Source organism: Cryptotermes secundus, unplaced genomic scaffold, assembly GCF_002891405.2.
Source record: "Cryptotermes secundus unplaced genomic scaffold, Csec_1.0 scaffold1755, whole genome shotgun sequence".
Classification (NCBI taxonomy): domain Eukaryota; kingdom Metazoa; phylum Arthropoda; class Insecta; order Blattodea; family Kalotermitidae; genus Cryptotermes; species Cryptotermes secundus.
The window spans coordinates 373,510-389,432 of NW_019731237.1; the positions used below are offsets into that span (position 1 = coordinate 373,510).

Genomic DNA, 15,923 nt, shown 5'->3' on the forward strand with positions numbered 1-15,923 from the left:
ATGTTATCATAACAAGTGTTGGTGCTTCTGCGTTTCATTTTCCATCCATTTTGGCGGCATAAGACGTCGTAGGGGTGACCACAGAATTCATGAAGTTATTCTAAGAACTGGCTGGTATGTAGTGAACGAAAGCAGAGCTTAGCTGGCTCAAAAAAATATTTATGGTCATCCCTCGAAACGACCACGAAGGTCAGTACGATAAAATGGCGTCAACTGGAGCGATAATACATGAAGGAATGAGTTCTTTCCCTCCCCCACACACATCCGTATCGTCTCAGGTGGTGACCACAGTGTTCTGCCTTAATTCGTGACGTTTTTCTAAGAACTGGGTGCTATATACTGTGCGAAATCAATTGATCGTGCAACAATAAAGTTTTGGACATCCCTCTTCTAAGAATTCCAATTGAGTGTGTTTGTGTCGCCAGCTCAGGGTAATATGATATTATAAACACAAGCACATATCACGTCTCTGATGTTTATAAGTTCATAAGAAACAAAACAGGCCTTTCATGACAGGAGAACGGAGAAACCTCTCCCAAGAGCAACAGGAACTTTGCTGCAAGACAGGCATATGTAACGATGACTTGGCGCAGATAAAGTCGTGTCTTATTTATACTCTGTTCTACTGACAACAGGCCAGCGAAAAATCTAACAATCTACAGCAAAACCATCAATTATTATGGGCGTTATAACGTAGGTGTGCAGCTGGACGAAACATACACGTCGAACCCCCCCAGACGATTTAAATCCCTGACGAAACATACACGTCGAACCACGGCAACGGGTTAATCATTTGATGTGATTGAGAAATTCATCACTATCTTTGTGGTATCACCCTAAGAAAATAAAAACTGAAACCATTCTCTGCATTTTGTGTGTACCTGTGAACATTTTTGGAACTTGTGTTGCGCTAAACTTGTGATAGGCAAGCCTAATTGTGATAATTTCATAGAGAACAGTGAGTGAAATTGATGCAAAAGTTCTGAAATTGTGAAGCACCATCTTTCATGGAATTTTTGCTCAACACTTTGAACAAGATCATCACTCATTACGGATGGCTGACCACTTCACTCTTCATCATGAACATTTGTTCACCCATCTTTGAAAATTCTATCCTTACAGTTCCTTCACTCATTACATTTTGACCTTAAACTGTATATAATTCTCGATGGATTCCACAGCACTTGTTTTTAGAATGAAGAAAGTGGATAACCACACAAATTTCACAGCTGGTGGGATTATTAATTGCATGACACCTAATACTCTGTAGAGACAAGAAGAAACACTGGGTGACCAGTTACAAGGTTTGGCAATAAAGAACCCGGATTACTTTTATGACTCATTTCCGGCCACGTCATTGACGAAGAGGAGGGTAGGGCATTGACCCTTGGACTTCCCTCTACCGTCACACAAAGTTTCATTCACGTGCATCGGTTAGTCTGGCCGCGACCATTGTTAGAAGCGGATCGTGTTTCTGAGCTCCGTCGGAATAATGCTGAGTGCTAATGCAGAACAACGTGCTAACATCAAATTCCTCACAAAACTTGGAAAATCTGCCACTGAAACTTACAATTTGTTGACAGAAGTATATGGTGATCAGTGTCTATCTCGCACGCAAGTTTTCGAGTGGTTTAAGAAGTTTATGGAGGGTAGGAAAAACGTCGGGAACGATCCAAAATCGGGCCGTCCTCCCACTGCGAAAACTCCAGAGAATGTGGAGAAGGTCGCTAGAATTGTTCGAAGAGATCGTCGACTGAGCATTCGAGCAATTTCTGAACTTACGAACATCAATAAGGAAAGTGTTAGACAGATTTTGCACGACGATCTGGGCATGAAAAAGGTGTGTGCTAAAGTGGTGCCAAAAATCCTTACCCCCCAGCAAAAGGAACATCGAGTGAATTGCTGTGTTGACACTCTTGAAAACATTGAAAATGATCCTGATTTCTTCCAAAACGTAATTACGTGTGACGAAACTTGGATTCTTCAATATGATCCAGAGACTAAGCGACAATCCATGCATTGGAAGAGCCCCAAATCCCCTAGGAAGAAGAAAGCGCGCATGAGCAAGTCCAAATTCAAAGCAATGATGATTGTTTTTTTCGATATCCGGGGGGTAATCTACATTGATTGGGTGCCTGAAGGTCAGACTGTCAATCAGGTTTATTATAAAAATGTTTTGACGTACCTCCGTGAACGTGTGCGACGAAGGAGACCAGACATGTGGAAGAATGCCTCATGGGTTCTTCATCACGACAACGCGCCAGCACACAACGCGCTATCTGTGAAGAGGTATTTGGCAAAAAACAACATTCCAGTGATGGAACATCCACCGTATTCTCCGGACCTAGCACCGTGCGACTTTTTTCTCTTCCCAAAAATCAAGTCTGCGCTGAAAGGGACCAGGTTCGAGTCCGTGGATGCAGTGAAAGCAAAAGCGACGCAACTCTTGAAGAGCATAACACAAGATGACCTGCAGCACTGCTTCCAACAGTGGAAAATTCGCATGGAGCGGTGTAGGGATCGGGGAGGGGACTACATTGAAGGGGATAACATTTCGACTGTCTGATTTTTTTTTAATAAAGGGTTAGAGCATGAATCCGGTTTCTTTATTGCCACACCTTGTAAATGATGGTTTATGGGGCAGTGAGTCATATGATGTTACCTTGCATGTGTGAGAGATTTCCCCTGCTTCTACATTAGTTGCCCAAAATAAACAGGTTACCTTCAAAATAAATGTTGATAAATTCCTTATCTTGGTAGTATAGTTTATATTTACATTTTCATTGATCCAGTCATCTCCCCAAAAGGCTTAATGTAAAACATGTCATACATTACAAATTTATGATGACCACACTTTATATGTCCTTGGTCCAATACAGTAAATAATGAGGCCTCACGCAGACAGTGCAAGTTGTCAGGACATCCCACATAGACTCTGGCGACACCACAGTCACGTTCTTTCCAACCATAACTATATGCGGTGCAATTGCACTCCCTACCATTACACATACACTGTCCAGCCATATCATCAATACAGTTTCATTGTAACATATTACAAAATACATAACAACCACAGTCATCATACACGGGAGTCTCAACAACATATAATACAAGAACACAGACCACTTAATTACTCTCAACATTTGAGCCCCTTGTATGCTTGGCAAATTCATCAATAGAGTAAAACGAGTTTCTTTGCAAATAATTTTGTAAAACCTAAATTGTTTTTTTATCATTTTTGAAAACAGAGATATTTGGCGGCAGAGTGTTAAATAGCTTGATGCTTGAATAATACACCCATCTCTGATAGGATTATAAATGTGTTGAGGGTATGTGAAGGTGGTCATTCCTTCTGATACCAATGAGAGCAAATATATACATGGGATTGGTAGTATGTCAAGCTATTTAAATAGATCTCTACATGTATGAGTTGGGCCCACTCCCATCATTATTCTTATTATTTTCTTTTGTATAACAAAGACCTTATGACTGTCTGATGTATTTCCCCAATATATTATTCCATATTCCTCCAATGAGTGATAATATGCATAATGTCCTGCTTTAAGACCATTTATATTTAATATATAGGATAATTTTTGCATTAGAAAACCAGCTATGCTCAACCTGTGAAGCAAAAAATCGATATGTCCCTTACAAGTCAGATGATTGTCCAGCTGCAAACCGAGAAATTTTATAATTTGTACTTCTTTCACTGTCTTGTTAGAAAACAGTGTATGTAGTTGGTAGCTCATAGCTGCTGTTGGGGTGAATTTTATCATTTTTCTTTTATCCACATTTAATACAAGTTGATTGTTTTGAAGCCACATAAACATATGATTAAGTACAATGTCAGGTTTTATTTTTATATTATAGTAGTCTTTAGCTGTGCAAAGAATATTCGTGTCATCTGCAAACATAATAACTTCAGAAATCTTACTTATTTGAAAGGGGACGTCATTTATGTGTATATTAAACAAAGGAAGGTGGTAGTGTGGAAGATGTAAGAAATAAAATATAAGCAAATTGTGCATTTAATCAGCTACAGAAAGTTTTGGAAATCAAGTGTTATTTCATTAAAAAAACCAAGAATTTTAAACTCTAATGTGAAGTAAATTCTCATATATGGAAGTGAGACATGGTGAGTTATCCAGGAAATATGTAAAAAAAATTAACAAAGTTTTGTAAATCGTGAGATGGCCAGTTATAAAAATAAATGATGAACTATGGAAACAGAAAATGTAATAAAAATAACAGATAACCAGGCGTAAATGGAACTGGATTGGCCATACTCTTCAGAAGGAAAATGCAGTCGAGAAGGAGGGTATGGAGTGGAACCCACAAGGACAAAGGAAAAGAAGACACAAGAGAAGTTGACAGAGAACAATACAAGAGGAAGCCTTGGCTGCTGGGAAGACATGGGGAGAAATTAAACAACTCAGCAAGAACCATGTTATATGATGACACTCTGTTAATGCCCTATACTCCAGTGGGAGCTAGAGGAGGAGGAGGAGGATGATGATGATGATGATGATGGTGACGACTACAACTTTCTAAATAGCTCCCATATATGAAAAATCAATCATATTTTCCCTGCAGCTTCATCATAATGAGTTATTTGTAACTACCTGCTACAATTTTCCTGTTACTTTTTGCACCATCTGTACTTCCAGTTTGCTTCCACAGTCGTTTATGGTTAGCAGTCCAAAAGGTCCCATAAAAATCTTTCTGCCGTATCTTTATGTAGGAGGAAGTTTGCATTTCAGAAATGTTTGTCACATGATGACCTCTGAATATTCTCATAAGTCCAATAGCTTGTTCCACTGTATATTATTCCTCTTGACTTGTTTATGGAGTGTCTTTGCCCTCTTGTCACACAGGTTTCCCCTTCTGCTGAGCTTCCATTGATGAATGAATGTATAAGGGGTGGACCTTCTCGGTCCTTGCACTGTGACCCACAGTGATCTATTATGCTTCCCTTTTGATTATCCCTCAGTCCCACCACCCATTGTAGCTGGTTCCTTTTTAACTTCAGCAGTTCCTCACAGAGGGTCCTCATATGAGTCCCTTTGCTTGCCTGAGTCCAGTCAAGGATCCCCATTATTTCTTGTGCATCGTATTTGTCCAGTCCCTGATTGGAGTTTCAGTTGATACTGGATGTTGATGTCACAATACAACTGTGCATGTGTATGTTCAAGGTTTTGGCCCCCACAAGACTACTGTGTTTCATTTGTTGCCAACTGCAAAATTTCAAAATTATGACAATGAAATGGAGGAACTTAGATCTGAATACAAAGCTTGAAATATTATGTCTGTGTGAAGTGGCAGTTCTTCAAAAAAGTGTAATAGGAAGGCAAAATCGATTACCTTCTTTGATGTTGTTTATGATGCTAAAGAAGAGAATACCATGGTGTATACCAAACCTTAGCAAAGTGAAGGCTTGTTTTCACATGGTATGAAGTCATGATATTTATGTCATGACACAGTGTTACAACATGTCACCATATAAACTTGAATTAATTATGTCATGGCACCCAGATTAACGTTGGAAATTCAGCATCACAGAAATTAACTAAATTTGATTTGTGGTAACATTTGTCATGACTTTGCTGCTTCCAAAAAAATGTCATGTCACGACCACTCTTGTCACAGTTTTAAATGTGGCATGAAAATGAGTGTTAACATTTTTCCTTTCTTTAATGAGTACACATTGGTGACAATCATCTCAGTTTGACGTTGTGACAAATATAATGAAAGGAGGCTTGTACTCCAGTGTAATCTAACAGGCACAGAACTTCCCTTGCTATGGATCCCATCCAGGTATGTGATAAACAGTTACTTTCATTGCAAGTGTGGTAACTTAAATGTTACTTAAACTTAATTTTATTAGGTTAGAAAATTAAACTGCTAATGTGGTGCTGAAATTTCTACACAGAATTTTTAGCCGTCTTGTAATCTGACATCAGTATCCTGAGCATCGCAACTGTGTACATTTATGATCACCCTGTGGTCAAGAACTTAATCCATGTGACTTTCATTTTGTTGGGTTTTATAAGAGTGACCGCTCTAGAAAACTGAGGTTAATGGCCGTGGGGATCCGTTGCGCTGACCACGCGACACCCTCTATCTGCAAAGGTTGGCACTAACTTCGCCAACAAGCAGTGGTAGCTCGGTCGGTATAGTTTGCTTGCGGACTACAGGCCATGGAAATTGTTTTTGTTTTTTTTATAAGAGTGAAGTTCCCAAAAGAAACAGGTAATCGTATGGACCAAAGAGTCACAATTATCCAGCAATGAGGGAGATCACAAACACACATCCACTATATTGTCATGTGATTTGAGGAGAGGTGGCTGTGTTTCAGTTCTCTACTCTTTTGAGAAGCACCAGCGCCTCCCCCCTTTGGGATGGTTCTGGAAACTAATTGAACCAAGGTTAGCCAAGATTCTGTGAGAAGGTTTGAGAATGACATAGCTTGGATAGAGGTGTGGAGTTTGCAGGTTAAGTCAGACTAGAGAAAGTGGCTGAGGTGAGTGGATTACAGCAGTTCAGTTGAACTTCACTACAAACTAGAAGCAGTTTACAGTGTTAGTGTGTGATGAGCCAGTGCATACTATGAGGTGAGGGGTTTGTTCAGTAAAGGTAAACTTATCCCTGTAACAGGCCATGGAGGCCCATAGGGCTGTGAGATGTCAAGGCTCCCACATTTTCTAGACAGTTGGTTCACAGATGACAGTGAGGTTGTCAGCCTTACACACCATTTACCCCCAGGAAGATTCCTGGTACTCATTTCTGTTAGAGGCTGGGTAAACATCAGTGAATGGAAGGATTAGGTTAACTGAAAATCCAGTGACCTTATCGGGAATTGAACTGGCGACCTTCTGGCTTGTAGTATAGTGCCTGAACCAAGTATGCTACCATGTGCTCCGAGTAGTTCAGTGCAGGTGGCAGTGACGAGTGCAAGGAGAGAATAGTGCAGTGACATGTAGTTGAATAATAGTGAACTAGACAGCCGACATCAACATCTAAAGTGATTGCTGACAGACATAATAACTGCTCCACAATGAGATAAATGTTATACTGTGAATACCAACATTGGTGTGCCTCTCCAAGAAGGCATTTAACAAAATGGTGATCATGTTGAAGATGTGGTTAACTGAATACATTTCTTAGGAAATTTTGCATCAGAATCTGGATTTTATAACATTTTATACTTGAATTAACTATTTTTAGAATAATTTAATGTGCTAATCAATATGTTCATCAATAAACACTTATATAAAAGCCAAAAACTATGTTAGCACATGACAAGAGTGTCTTATGGTGATTACTTGCTCTGTTTGCATTATAGCATAGCTTTCTTGGCTTTTTGTTGCAGGCATACAGTCAGAGGAAGCTGGTCTGGTAACATTGCATGATGTGCTGGATGCACAGTGGTTATACGAGAATCACAAGGATGAGAGCTACCTGCGCAGGGTGATCCGCCCACTAGAGGGCTTACTGATTAACCATAAGCGCATCATCATGAAGGACAGTGCGGTGAGTGGCTGTTTGCACTATGCTGTGAATGGGAGTGACGGTGAATAAGTGGCCCATGAAATGATGTGTCTGTAAGTAGTGATGTAAAAACTATATAAAGAAAAATATTGCTTTTCTAGATAGTTCCTCTTGACTTGAGAATATACATGGTGTGAACAGAAGTTCCTGGTTCAGAACCCAATTTTTGTAACCTACCATGAAGATGCAGTTAGATACTTTAACAAATCAAAATATTATTTTTGGTCATAATGCATAGGTGAAATGGAATCATCAAGGGGCTGATGAAAAGGAATTTATAGTCAGTATATATATATTTTATTGCTCCTTTTCATCCCAGAACCTTTGTTGCAGATTCCCATTAGCTACAGATATCAGAGAGGCTAGTTGAATGACTCTCATGAGTGAGTTCAGATATCTGGAAAACTTAAGACCATCAGAGACATGCTGGCTTCCTCTCCACATATAAAATATTGTCACATGTTAATAACTAGACATGCTGTTTCTACTGATAATTGGATTTATTGAACACTTACAACTCATAACTGTAAATGATTATAGCACTTTCATTAAACCACATACTCTACAAATAACTATAGTCATAATAGTGTGCATCCTGTTATGTGTTTTGAATAAGATATATGTAAAAAGTATATAAGGTATACATTCTACACAACAATATTCTGTATTTAAAAACAAAGAAGTCACTGCTGTATCAACATTTGCGATCCTTGTTTGTGAATTAGATAAAAACTAATTGCAATTCAACAGCTGAAACTGGAGCATTGTGTGCTTGATGATGACCCGATATAAGGGTCGAAACATGTTATGTCTGTAAAAACAAAATACAGTCAACTCTCGATTATCTGGGGGCGGATTAACTGGTTTGTGGCTTAACCGGGGCTACTGAGGCTTTTTTGAGGCTTATATGTTGTTTAATATTCATTCACTTTTGTTTCATATGATGAGTTGTAACACTTTTCGCACTAGTGTGAACCGAGCTCTGCATTCGTTGGTCCTGTTACGCTAACACAATGTAAGGATTTGTGGAAAGTTTCAAGGACAGGTACACCGCCCCAGTTGGACTCTTTGTATTGATCTTCAAGTGTGTTAGCAAAATGTCAGGGTGTAAAAGGAAGCGTGTTGTGTTAAGTATTCAACAGAAACTTGTGTGAGCCGGGCTTCGAAATGTTAAGCAGTGATGAAACCGTAAGTTCCAGAAGAGCGGGAAGAAAGTGAGAATGAGGAAGAGATGGACAGTGCTGCTAGTAAGAAAATATCACATGGTGCTGCTCTTAATCATTTGGAATCGTTACTAAACTATCTTGAGAGTGAAGAGAACAGTTTATTAAGTGACAAGCTAATATTACGTAGGCTTCGTACGGATATCCATAAAAAGGAAAGAGTCGCGAAAAAGCAAACGACATTATTAATTTTTTTAAGTGTTAAGTGTGAATATTCATAAAAAGTGTTGGATGTTGTTGAACACTGTGATTGAAATAACTAATTCACACGTCAGTATAAAGTAAAAAAAGTATTAAATAGGCCATGAGATGACATAAAAATGAGGCTGAGTAAATTTAAATACAGGTAGGCCTATAGTATTACGAAGGTACAGTATTACAGTACCACTATTAATGACATTTGTCTTAACCGGGTTTTCGATTAATTGTGATTTCCATGCCCACCATTATCCCAGATAATCGAGAGTTGACTGTAAAAGCAAATGTTAATACAGTAGTGTCTTCTTTGTTTTTAAATACAGAATATTGTTATGTAGACTGTATACATTATTTACGTTTGTATATCCTGTAAATAACTATAGCACACACTAAGTCTTCTCAGTTTTTTATCTCTTCACTAGTCAGTGGTTGGTAGCAGCATCTAACAGTGGAGACTCCTCTGTTTCTGTGCTCATTGCCTACAACCAGTTGTGCCTGCTAACTCACAAATGACTCATTATATATCCTTGACATGGACTGCACAGAACACATCACTTACAGCAGTTCTACCAATGTTGCATGTGTATCTGTTGCCGTGAGATCATGTTTACTAAGCATTGGCCGCCTTTTCCAGCTCCACTGTTCTGCATTACAGGCATTATGTCACAGTATGAAGTTATGATGATGGTGACTCATAACCTTTTAATTATTTTACAATAAAAGTTGTATTTCACTGAAATATGTATAGCTGTATACATCTAATTAATGCATTAGGGATGCAACCATTCGTTTAGAATCAGTAAGATTAGTGAATAATGTTACTTTCCAATTGAAAGTAATGATCACAGCATAATTTGAGGGCCTGTATTGGTATTTGTCTGGAGAGACTAAGAAAAGTGACAAAAACCTGTCAGATTAGAACACAGGACCTCTTGAATACAGGCTGTGAATGTACCTACTTGGCCATAAAATTCAGTCTGATCAGTTCTTGATGAATGGAATCGTAATGGAGACTTGTGAAATTGTTGCTTGTATCTTGAAAGGGCATATGAATATGTTGTTCTATGTATTTATTTACATATTTATAGAAAAGTTGTGTATTATTGTACAGTTTGCATGAAATTAATGTCAAATTGAGAAATGATGAATTAAATTGAGGAGGATCACTTTGTTCTGCAGAACAGTCTCCTGTGATCCAAGATTCTTTGCTGTTTTAGCAAAAGTTTATGATTAATATTAGTTAGAGAGTGTACTGAAACCATATTGCTCATTTAATTTAGTCTGACTACTTGCATAAAAGGTAAAAGGTTATATAATCCCTGTTGGCCATGCCATAGCTCAAGCGGTTAGTCACTGGCTTACCACTGCAGCAGTGTGGGTTCGATCCCAGGTCTGGTCAAGTGGGATTTGTGGTGGACAAAGGGGCGGGTTTTCTCCAAGCACTTCAGTTTTCCCTTCCAATCTTCATTCCACCAAATTCTCCATCATAATCACCCGGGACGGGCTACAATAGGCCAATCAGTAGCCACCGTGCCGAGTGGACCCATTTGGAGTCCACCCCCACTAAGCAAATTAAAAAAAAATGTGTATAATCCCTGTGCTTAATTAAACACTGTCCTGTGAAGGCATATGGAGGAGTGGAGGTATGGCTTCATTTTTGGCTAGATGGGGGTGAGTGTTCAGTGTCATGCCCTGACTGCTTTACCTTGGGGAAGGACCCCAATACCCATTGGATAGGAGGCTGGGGAGGCCACAGAAACAGTCTAGGCACTGGAAAGGACAGATCTCTTGCCATTGCCAGCAATTGAACCACAGCCATCCTGCCCGTACACTATACCCGCTGACCTATCCCAGCTTCTGGGTACTTTCGTATCATACCATTTGGTATACCTCTTATACCTCTTATCATGTAACCATGAATGAATGAATGGATGGATGAATATATAAGGTGTGGGCCTTCTCGGCCCTTGCGCCACGACCTACAGTGGTCTATTATGCTTCCCATTTTTATTATCCCCTCAGCAATCCTGCACTTCGAATGAAGCGCAGGATTTTGTATGTTGGGGAGTCGAAATAGACATTTGGTTCCATGAAGTGTTGACCCAAGTTACATAATCTTAAATAAGCCAAGGCCTCACATTCACACAGGGTATGTGTGGCTGTTTCATTTTCTTCTTGACACCTCTCACAAGTGGGACTATCAGTTAGTCCCAGTTTGAAGACGTGACCTTTAAGGTGACAGTGTCCTGTAAGTAGTCCCACCACACATCGTAGCTGGTTCCTGTTTAACTTCAACAGTTCCTTCGCTCTTTTAGCAGAGGGTCCTTGTATGAGTCCATTTGCTTGCCTGAGTCCAGTCAAGGAACCCCAGTATTTCTTGTGCTTCATATTTGTCCAGTCCCTGATTGCCTTTCTGGCAACTCCCATAGAGATGCCACAGGCTGGTTCAGGTCATATGAACGGATCTTCAGCTCCAGTCTTCGCCAATTGAACCATGTAACCATAGTCTGAGACTTTGAATTTAGCTTCTCAGCTCGTTGGTGCTGGCATTGCCATTTTCACCATGCTCAGTGCATAAGTATTTGCAAACCAGAATAAAAGTTTGTTTTATTTTTAATTGCTGTTTTCTTTGTTGCTTTTTTCGTTGATAGTGAAATTGACCCCTCAAGTACCTGATATTCTGCCAGATCCTAATTATTGCCATCATTCATCTGCAAAGTAAATCGGGTGCTTATTGCATATTGTACATAACTTATTTTGCTTGGGTCAGACATGAAATCTCATCACAGTAGCTGTGTACTGTATACGATATTAACTAATATAATTTTGTTGCTTCAGTTTATCATGTTCTTGTTTGTAGCTTCTCACACAATCAATACAAATATGAAAGTGTCATTTTACAAAACTGTTGTTTGGTATAACATGTCATGATTATATAGAAAGCAGAATTTCTTATAAATCCATGATGTACGAGGGGGTACCCAAAAGAAACCGAACTTATTTTTTTTTTAACTTATTTATTCAAATTTTAATCACAAACCTTCATTCCCCTTCAAAGTACTGTCCACTTACACTAATACACTTGTCTAGTCTTTTATTCCATTTTTCAAAACATTGTCTAAATTCATCTTTTGAGATGCTTGACAGCGCCTCCGTCATTCTTTTCCTTCACCTCAGCAACATCAGCAAAACGCTGGAAAAAAGTTTTGATCATTTCGGGACTCTTCTTTCAAAGCACAGCATGCTTCCACACGACCTTGTTTTTGTTCAGCACTCAGCAGTCGTGGCACGAATTTCGCAGCCACCCTTTTCGTTCCCAAATCTTCTGTCAAAATTCGCTGAACTGAGTTCCAAGTGACTCCCGACAGCTCCACAGTTTCTTCAATGGTCCGTTGTCGATCTTCCTTGATGATTTCACGAATTTTTTCAACATTTTCATGTGTTTGGGCCATTGCAAAAATGACGACCATACAAAACAGTTGTCACTATAAACTCTGCCGAAACTAGTCCTTACCTTCTGAAGAAACGGTAGTCGGCTTATCGACTCAGGAATGTTAGCTCTATGCGCTCATAGCGGCAAAACGCGGTACTACAAAAGCTCTGCCCACAAAAAAATTAGTTTGGTTTCTTTTGGGTACCCCATCGTAGATTTATAAAAGTCCTTCATACCACAATCTTGGAAGTCTGTGTCCTTTTTTCTTTCTTCCTTTCTTTTTCTTTCTTTCTTTCTTTCTTTTTATGATCAGATTATGAGGTACTAATGTTTTTCTTTCTTTGCTCAAGGACTGCATCCATACTTAGTCATTGTTACAAGCTGTGTATGTTTATTTGCATAATACAGGGTGCAGCAGAATTGATTAGACTATTTAAAATTGGCACCAAATGCCAGTAGATAGCATGCTGATTTTTTGCTGCTGTGTTGAGAGCAGTTCAAAGACTATTAGTCACCATGTGAGCATTGTAGATTTACTGTGGAGAGCATTTTTAAAAATAATAATTCAGCTACTCAAACACAACGTGAATTTAGGAAATTTTGTAACACTGGAAGAAATGGTAAGGTTCTGACATGTCAAACCATTAAATTGGGTAAGCCAGTTTAGGTCAACTGCTTCTTCCTTGCCAAAGAAGAATCCTGACTGTCCATGATCAGTGTGCAACCCAGAAAGTGTGGAGAGGGTGCGAGTGGCCCAACAAAAGAGTCCATGATGCTCTGCTAGCTGACGTTCTGTAGCACTGGAGTTGTCAGGTAGGAGTGTTAGGGAAATTTTGCACGTGGATTTGCACATTCATCCTATCAAGATTTGAATGGTGCAAGAATTACTGTGCGAAGGAACTTTTGCACTAAGCTATTTTAAATGGACACACTACTGCAATTTCTTCCCAACTTGATAACATCAGATGAAGCCCATTTTCATCTAAGGGGGTATGTTAATAAGCAGAATTTCAGGTACTGGGCAGAAGAAAACCACCGCTTACTGTATCAATCACCTTTGTATAGCCAGAAGGTCACAGAATGGTGTGGACTCAGATCATTTGGCATTTTAGACCATACTTTTTTGAAGACAATGGACTTGCAGTGACAGTAACTGTTGAGTGTTATGTGTCCATACTCAATGAATTTCTTCTGCTAGAACTACACTAATGCCACAGTGACGTACACTTAGTATGGTTTCAACAGGATGGCGTGACATCTCGCATGCCACGAATCTCCATGCTAACAGTTCAAGAAATGTTCCTAGTATGTGTCAGCTTGAGAAATGGTGATGTTGCTTGGCCTCTACGCTAGGCAGGATTATCCCCATGTGAGTACTTCTTATGGGGATATTTAAAGCACAATGTGTACAAGAATTGACCTAGCACCATTTATGAGTTTTGGGATTCCAATGACTACCATTCTGCAAATTCCAGTGGACATGCTGTGGAAGACAACAGACTCTTTCAGGTGAAGTGCAGAGGATTTCTTGCAGAACATTGGAGCTCATGTGGCTGATGTTGTCTTTAAAAGTAGTTAGCACATGATATGCTTCTACAGACTTCACAGAAATATGAGTGTTTCTTATATTAACTGAAAATAAATTAGCCATTTCACAAATTTAAATCATCTAATGTATTCTGCCACACCCTGTATATTCTATATGCATTGCACAATTTTCATAAGTCCCTATTTATGTGAATTAAATAAAATATCATGTTCACTTCTTGATGTATTTCCTGTTGTGTCTGGTGCAATATTGACATAAAATCTCAGTATTTAAAATATTTTAATCACTTATAAAAGCAGTGATTGTCATAAAATTAATTTTATGGTATTATGCAACAAATTTCAGGGAAGAAATTCAGTGTTTGTTCAATTTCAACGAATGAATACATGACACAACATAAAAATTACTTTAATGCAGTCTGTACATGTGATGGAGATCTGTTTGAGAAGTATACATGTAGGTGATCTCACTTATATAATGGAACATTATTTTAATAGGTGTTGGTTCCTGCCTTATTATCTTGATTTTGTAACTATATTTATATTTCAGGTCACAGCTGGTACACCAGCTATCCTATCTGAGCACTTTTTTTTTATTTTTTCCTTCCAGGTTAGTTCCTAAAAATAGGGCACACACATTTCCTACTTTCACCAGTTTGTTTGTATAATCAACCTGACATATCGTCTAATATGAAATAATGTGTACCTTTGTTAAATGAAATGTTTGGAAATGCAAGGACAGTCCCACTGCACAGGCTTCTGCAAGATCTCATATTGGAGTTGTGTTTTCGCATGATGGTATGCATTTAGGTCCTTACCAAGACTTCATGGTTCTTCTGAACCCTCCTCCCATTAATTCATTAGTGTATTTTTTGTGCAGGTGAATGCTGTGTGCTATGGAGCAAAAATCATGTTGCCAGGTGTGCTGAGGTATGAGGATGCAATTGAGCTGAATGAGGAAATTGTGATTGTGACAACCAAGGGAGAAGCTATTGCATTGGGTAGGGAAACCTGAAAGATATTTCTCAGTAACTATTAGTTCAGCATCTCTAATACCATTTACACCATTGAACTTGATCACATTCTCTGAATCCATCATCCTAACATTCATCTTGTTTGGTCCTTCAACTGGTTGCTTTCCAGTAGGCCTTTAATGTTAAAATTTCGTAGGTACATGGGGCAATCCAAAAGTTTCCGAAATTTGAATTTTATGCGCGAATGGTTATGTGTATATTGAAATACCCCTAGGTGTCTCCTCACACATCCTTCTTGAATCAGGGTGGCAAGCGGCGTCAAGTTGAGTGGTTGGGTTTATTGTTGGTGAACGTATTTCCATTGTTGTGTTTCTGTGAGTTTGCGGTTTTGTGATGGCTGACCTGAGAGAGCAGCGTGTCTGTATAAAGTTTTGTTTCAGACTTGGGAAAGCCGCTGCAGAAACGCACCAAATGCTGAAGCAAGCTTTTGGTGAAAACAGTTTAGGCCGGACACAAACTTACAACTGGTATAAGTGTTTAAAAAATTGCCGAACATTGACTGATGATGACAATCGTTCGGGATGGCCGTCAACAGGCAAAACACCAGAAAATGTTGCGAAAGTTAGGGATCTGATTCTGCAAGATCGTAGACTGACCATCCAAGACCTCTGTGACACCTTGGGACTAAGTTACGGTACATCATCATCATCATCATCAGTAATCTGTCAGACGACAGGTCCACAGTCTCTTCCAAAACAATTCCTCCACTTAATGCGATCTAGAGCTTTCTCCTTCAAATGACGGTATCCTCTTCTGTCCCCAAGGTCATCCAGCATCTTCTTACGTCTTCTTCCTCGTCTTCTTGTCACTTCTATCCGCCCCTCTATCTTTCCTTCAATAACTTCTTTTAGAAGGCAGTTTCTGCATAAAACATGACCAATCCAATTAGCCTTCCGTTTTCTTATTTCGTGTAGGATATTCCTCTGCTCACTGACT

General features: G+C 39.1%; 1 protein-coding gene across 2 annotated transcripts in view; it reads left to right on the plus strand.

Annotated features, from left to right (window-relative positions):
• The window catches only part of LOC111866645 (H/ACA ribonucleoprotein complex subunit 4), an 83,274-nt gene that overhangs the window by 36,543 nt on the left and 30,808 nt on the right, over window positions 1-15,923 (plus strand). For both annotated transcript variants that reach the window (XM_023855789.2, XM_023855791.2), the window contains exons 7-8: window positions 7,373-7,533; window positions 14,834-14,954. In XM_023855789.2, coding sequence (XP_023711557.1) covers window positions 7,373-7,533; window positions 14,834-14,954 — 282 coding nt within the window. The remainder of the gene's footprint in view (window positions 1-7,372; window positions 7,534-14,833; window positions 14,955-15,923) is intronic.